Raw genomic sequence first — 7,500 nt, 5'->3', positions numbered from 1 at the left:
AAGGCCCGACAACACACGTCAATGTCCCCATGGGCCGGACACGTCCTCCCCAAACAAGTCAAGAAGAAACATCACATCAAGTCAAGAACAAAACAAGAACACCACAAGGTCCAAAAAAAATGAAAAAATTTAAATAAATGCAAAATAAATAAAAGCAACACTCCCAGACATACCCCACGCGAAGGTAAGGAAAAGGAAAAACTCACTAAAACCTAGCAATAGGAGGGGGTTAGCAGACATGGGCGCAAATAGACATCCTAACTAAACTAGACAGATTAATCTAAGGGTCAGACCCCGATCAGGTGAGATCAGGGTAGGTTGAAGGAGAGAGAAAAGATTGGTCTTAACACTTTCAGTGCCAGCCATAACGTTGATTAATGTCCTTGAGTGCCATCATCCACTTCAATGATGGCGTTAAAAACGCATAATCTATGTTTTAAATGATGGCTATGTGTCTAATCTGCTCGTCGCTTATCAATGACTTGTTTGCAGTCAACATTGTCGAAACGGATTGTTTTTTAATCGGTTCATATCCTTTTTATAGCATTTCGAAAAGCTATCGTTTTCTCTCAAATTTTGGGAAAATAGAAAGATTCCCTCATAAACGGCATTTATTGGAATATTCTCGAATACACTAGACACGTTGTCATTTGTCGGCCTATTTATGAATAGTTTTCAAATAAACGCTAGATTATCGATAGTATATGTGTACTTATGCATGCTAGAGAAGCGGGCTGAAAAATCTATTCTCTCATTTCCTCAACATCACACACACACACACACATATACACATACGGGACACGCTGTTATCTCAGTGAATACAGCTCTGATTATCCTAAAACTGGTAACATAGACTCCTTACCTTAGATCAGATGTTCTCCAAAAAGATTATTCCAATTCCTGATCGCCATTCCAAATATCGATCGCGTTTATTAATTGATTATTGGCTGCTGTAAATATATATTCCACGCTGCTTTCCAACTCGCGATCACTTCCCTCATCATCAGATCCCTTGCCAGCATAATGGAGCCAGTTGGCTCCCCCCCACAGATCCACCAGTGTAATCGAATGGCCTGCAGTTACACAGGGATAGACGATAGGGGGCAGTATTTTCCCATCGGAGCTCCTAGAGGGGCTGCTGTACCAACGGGAGACTCGGTTGATGAAATATGAATTCAGATCGCTAATAAAAAAATCAAAAGACAATTTGCGTCGTCTGCACTCAACGGGGGGCATGAAAAGACGACATAACACGTCGCTGGCACTCAAAGTGTTAAACAGGGATTTAAAAGCTTCGACAGAGCAGGCGCCCCTGACGACGGCAGGTAATTTGTTCCACAAGTAGGGAGCGCGGTAGACAAAGGCTCTGTGGCCGGCGGATTTCTTTTTAACCCTAGGAATCGATAGAAGCCCCGCATTTTGTGAGCGCAGAGCAAGAGCGGGCAAGTATCGAGAGATGAGATAGGATAGCCCAATACAAATTTTGTGGGTGAGGAGTAGCACTTTAAAGTCAGATCGGGCTTGAATAGGAAGCCAGTGTAGGGCGGACAAAACTGGTGTGATGTGATCCGTGCAGCCGCATTTTGCACGAGTTGACGGTTTTTTATGCTTGAATTAGGTAGGCCTGAAAAAAGTGCATTACAGTAGTCTAGACGTGATGAGACACAAGCATGAATTAGGGTTTCAGCATCAGCCAGAGTTAAAATGGGGCGAATTTTTGCGATATTACGAAGATGGAAGAAGGCAATTTTGGTGAATTTTTTTATATGTGCATTAAATGAGAGGGAGGAATAAAAAATGACTCAGAGGTTTTTTATGGTGGAGCTCTGGGATACATGACAAGTATCAAAGTTGAGGGAGATGTCCTGAAACAGGCCTCTGTGGTTTGGGGGGCCAACAATTAACATCTCAGTTTTATCTGTATTAAGGAGTAGAAAGGTTTGCGACATCCACTTTTTGACGGCAAGCAGGCAAGCCTCAAGATTTTGTAATTGGGAGGAATCATTTGGCTTAATAGGTATATATAATTGGGTGTCGTCAGCTTAAAAAATGAAAGTTTATGCCAAATTTGCGTATGATATTGCCGAGGGGTAGCATGTAAATCGAAAATAGTAAAGGGTCCAGGACAGAGCCTTGTGGGACCCCACATTGCACTGGGAGGGTATCAGATGTTAAATCATTATAGACCACGCAGTGTGTTCTATCAGTTAAATAAGATTTAAACCAAGCAAGTGCGTGACTCCAAATGCCAACATGATTCTCAAGCCGACCTAGAAGAATCGAATGATCGATAGTATCAAAGGCAGCACTGAGATCAAGCAATACGAGCACAGAAGTTAGGTTTGAGTCAAGAGAGAGCAGTAAGTCATTTGTGACTTTGGTAACCGCCGTTTGTAAGTGTAAGGCTCTAAAGCCAGATTGAAAAGATTCATTAAGATTATTGTTTGATAGATGGTCAGTAAATTGCGTTGCGACAATCCGTTCTAATATTTTGGATAGGAACGGAAGATTGGAGATGGGTCTGTAATTTTTTAAGATTAGAAGAATAGCTGGCGGTCAGGTGGCGTAACGGAGATTGCGTTCGTCACCAACCCCGGAGCGGCTGGATTCGCCTGTTCGAATCCAGCTCACAGCTCCGGGGTTGTCACCAGCTTGGCTGGCCGTTCACACTAATACAATTGGCTGTATTAGAGGGTGGGATACGCTGGCGGGGTGGGTCCGGGTCGTTGTAAACAGCGACTCCTACAGTTCGGTCGGGGCGCCTGCTCAGCGCGGATAGGACCTGAGTGGGATAGTGTGGTCCTCCCACACGCTACGCCCTCTCAATGAGAATCCGCGCTGCCAGGTGAAAAGAAGCGGTTGATTGGCTGGACGTGTGTCGGAGGAAGCACGTGGTAGCCTCCACTCTCCCAGATGATCTGACTGTGGGGGGTAAGTGCGCAGCGACCAGGAAGGGGATTGGGAATTGGCATAACGACTAACATTGGGATGGGAGAAAATCGGAGGAAAATGGAGGGGGAAAAAGATCAATAAAAAAAAAAAGATTAGAAGAATAGACTTTTAATTGTCATTGCACACAAGTATACAACGAAATTTCAGGGGAGGGGAGCTCCCACAGACCGTAGTACAATATACATACATGTCAAACATAACACTGTACATATAACAGAATATTTTAAATAATAAGGTGCATGATGAGCGGTAACATAGTGATTATCAAGTCCGGGTAAAGTGCATGTGCACGTGAGGGGACAGTCAATGAGAGTTTAACAGTCTGACTGCTTGGGGGAAAAAGCTGTTCATAAATCTTGAACTCTTGGCATGTATGGACCGGTATCTCCTCCCTGAGGGAAGGAGCTGGAAGAGGTGATGTGCTGCTGGGTGAGATTGGTCCTTGATGATACACTTGGAGCGGTGGAGGCAGCGGGAGGTGAAGACGGAGGTGATGTTTGGTAGAGGAGTCCCGACGATCCTGCCTGCCGCCTTCACCACCCTCTGTAGAGCCTCTTGCTCTGCCTTTGTGCAGCTGGAGAACCACACAGACACACCGTAGGTCAGCACACTCTCAACCGCACAATGATAAAAGTTGACAAGGAGATTTCGTGGCAGGCCAGCCTGCTTCAGCTTCCTTAGGTAGTATAGGCGTTGCTGAGCTTTCCCGATCACTGAGGCGGTGTTGGTGCTCCAGGACAGGGTCTCACTCACACTGAGACCCAGGAACTTGAACTCAGTGACCCTCTCCACTGCCTCGTTGTTGATGAGCAGAGGGGAGTGGTCAGGCCTTGATCTTCTAAAATCCACTATGATCTCTCTTGTTTTCTTCATGTTTTCTTTATGTTAGAGGGTCGAGGTTTGGTTTTTTAAGTAGGGGTTTAATGACGGCTGATTTAAAAGCCAGGGGCACCACGCCAGTAGACAAGGAGGTGTTGAAGATATTGAGTAGAGCAGGGCCATAGCTTTTCTCCTCGCAGAAGGTCAAGAGCGATTTCCCCTGTTTTCCAGCTCCAGCAGCCAATATACACTTTCTCCCTGTCTGGAAACTAGCTTCATTATACAAGGTGTGGTGAGAGAGTCACCTGATTTACATCCCTGAACCCCCTAACCCCCTTACACACTCCTCCTGACACCCCTATAACCCTAACCCTTACACACTCCTCCTGACACCCCTATAACCCTAACTCTTACAGCCTCCTGACACCCCTATAACCCTAACCCTTACACACTCCTCCTGACACCCCTATAACCCTAACCCTTACACACTCCTCCTGACACCCCTATAACCCTAACCCTTACACACTCCTCCTGACACCCCTATAACCCTAACCCTTACACACTCCTCCTGACACCCCTATAACCCTAACCCTTACACACTCCTCCTGACACCCCTATAACCCTAACTCTTACACACTCCTGACACCCCTATAACCCTAACCCTTACAGCCTCCTGACACCCCTATAACCCTAACTCTTACACACTCCTGACTGGCCCTTTGTCTGACAATGGAAGGCAGGCTGAGGTGGGTAAGTATATCTGGAGCGTAACCTTACAGACTATATATATATATATATATATCTGGAGCGTAACCTTACAGACTATATATATCTGGAGCGTAACCTTACAGACTATATATATCTGGAGCGTAACCTTACAGACTATATATATATATCTGGAGCGTAACCTTACAGACTATATATATATATCTGGAGCGTAACCTTACAGACTATATATATATATCTGGAGCGTAACCTTACAGACTATATATATATATCTGGAGCGTAACCTTACAGACTATATATATATATCTGGAGCGTAACCTTACAGACTATATATATATATATATATATCTGGAGCGTAACCTTACAGACTATATATATCTGGAGCGTAACCTTACAGACTATATATATATATCTGGAGCGTAACCTTACAGACTATATATATATATATCTGGAGCGTAACCTTACAGACTATATATATATATATCTGGAGCGTAACCTTACAGACTATATATATCTGGAGCGTAACCTTACAGACTATATATATCTGGAGCGTAACCTTACAGACTATATATATCTGGAGCGTAACCTTACAGACTATATATATCTGGAGCGTAATCTTACAGACTATATATATATATCTGGAGCGTAACCTTACAGACTATATATATATATCTGGAGCGTAACCTTACAGACTATATATATATATCTGGAGCGTAACCTTACAGACTATATATATCTGGAGCGTAACCTTACAGACTATATATATCTGGAGCGTAACCTTACAGACTATATATATATATATCTGGAGCGTAACCTTACAGACTATATATATCTGGAGCGTAACCTTACAGACTATATATATATATCTGGAGCGTAACCTTACAGACTATATATATCTGGAGCGTAACCTTACAGACTATATATATATATATCTGGAGCGTAACCTTACAGACTATATATATATATATCTGGAGCGTAACCTTACAGACTATATATATATATCTGGAGCGTAACCTTACAGACTATATATATATATCTGGAGCGTAACCTTACAGACTATATATATATATCTGGAGCGTAACCTTACAGACTATATATATATATATCTGGAGCGTAACCTTACAGACTATATATATCTGGAGCGTAACCTTACAGACTATATATATATATATCTGGAGCGTAACCTTACAGACTATATATATATATATCTGGAGCGTAACCTTACAGACTATATATATATATCTGGAGCGTAACCTTACAGACTATATATATATATCTGGAGTGTAACCTTACAGACTATATATATATATCTGGAGCGTAACCTTACAGACTATATATATCTGGAGCGTAACCTTACAGACTATATATATATCTGGAGCGTAACCTTACAGACTATATATATATATCTGGAGCGTAACCTTACAGACTATATATATCTGGAGCGTAACCTTACAGACTATATATATATATCTGGAGCGTAACCTTACAGACTATATATATATATCTGGAGCGTAACCTTACAGACTATATATATATATCTGGAGCGTAACCTTACAGACTATATATATCTGGAGCGTAACCTTACAGACTATATATATCTGGAGCGTAACCTTACAGACTATATATATATATCTGGAGCGTAACCTTACAGACTATATATATCTGGAGCGTAACCTTACAGACTATATATATATCTGGAGCGTAACCTTACAGACTATATATATATATCTGGAGCGTAACCTTACAGACTATATATATCTGGAGCGTAACCTTACAGACTATATATATATATCTGGAGCGTAACCTTACAGACTATATATATATATCTGGAGCGTAACCTTACAGACTATATATATCTGGAGCGTAACCTTACAGACTATATATATATATATCTGGAGCGTAACCTTACAGACTATATATATCTGGAGCGTAACCTTACAGACTATATATATATATCTGGAGCGTAACCTTACAGACTATATATATCTGGAGCGTAACCTTACAGACTATATATATATATATCTGGAGCGTAACCTTACAGACTATATATATATATATCTGGAGCGTAACCTTACAGACTATATATATATATCTGGAGCGTAACCTTACAGACTATATATATATATCTGGAGCGTAACCTTACAGACTATATATATATATCTGGAGCGTAACCTTACAGACTATATATATATATATCTGGAGCGTAACCTTACAGACTATATATATCTGGAGCGTAACCTTACAGACTATATATATATATATCTGGAGCGTAACCTTACAGACTATATATATATATATCTGGAGCGTAACCTTACAGACTATATATATATATCTGGAGCGTAACCTTACAGACTATATATATCTGGAGCGTAACCTTACAGACTATATATATATATCTGGAGCGTAACCTTACAGACTATATATATCTGGAGCGTAACCTTACAGACTATATATATCTGGAGCGTAACCTTACAGACTATATATATATATCTGGAGCGTAACCTTACAGACTATATATATATATCTGGAGCGTAACCTTACAGACTATATATATATATCTGGAGCGTAACCTTACAGACTATATATATATATCTGGAGTGTAACCTTACAGACTATATATATATATCTGGAGCGTAACCTTACAGACTATATATATCTGGAGCGTAACCTTACAGACTATATATATCTATTGTATTTGAATTCTGATTATATAAATGATGTGATATATTTCTAAGAGCTTGGGTTGTGTTGTTCTTCTTCTGTAGTGACCTACTGTACCAGGGAGGAGGATACAGGACTGTACGATGGTGAGTAGATAAAGAAAGAGACATGGATTCATGCCCACGACTACATTTCTACATGATTTCTTTCTGTGATCCTATCGCTCAATGTGTAGAGCAAGGCATTAACACCGCCCGGGTTAGGGGTTCCATTCCCTGTGTAACACCAGTTGTGATTTAACCCTTATGTGGTGTTAGGGTCTCCAGCGACCCGTTTCAAGGT

General features: G+C 41.1%; 1 protein-coding gene across 1 annotated transcript in view; it reads left to right on the top strand.

The window, feature by feature from the left end:
* Positions 1-7,500, top strand: part of LOC311246815 (serine protease hepsin-like) — a gene marked incomplete at both ends in the record, with an annotated part of 44,638 nt that overhangs the window by 20,668 nt on the left and 16,470 nt on the right. The window contains one exon of the mRNA XM_084338494.1: positions 7,263-7,304. Within this exon, the coding sequence (XP_084194620.1) occupies positions 7,263-7,304 (42 nt within the window). The remainder of the gene's footprint in view (positions 1-7,262; positions 7,305-7,500) is intronic.

Source organism: Notolepis coatsorum (assembly GCF_963971535.1).
Source record: "Notolepis coatsorum genome assembly, contig: SUPER_19_unloc_2, whole genome shotgun sequence".
Taxonomy (NCBI): Eukaryota; Metazoa; Chordata; class Actinopteri; order Aulopiformes; family Paralepididae; genus Notolepis; species Notolepis coatsorum.
This window is presented reverse-complemented; position numbering and strand designations above follow the sequence as displayed.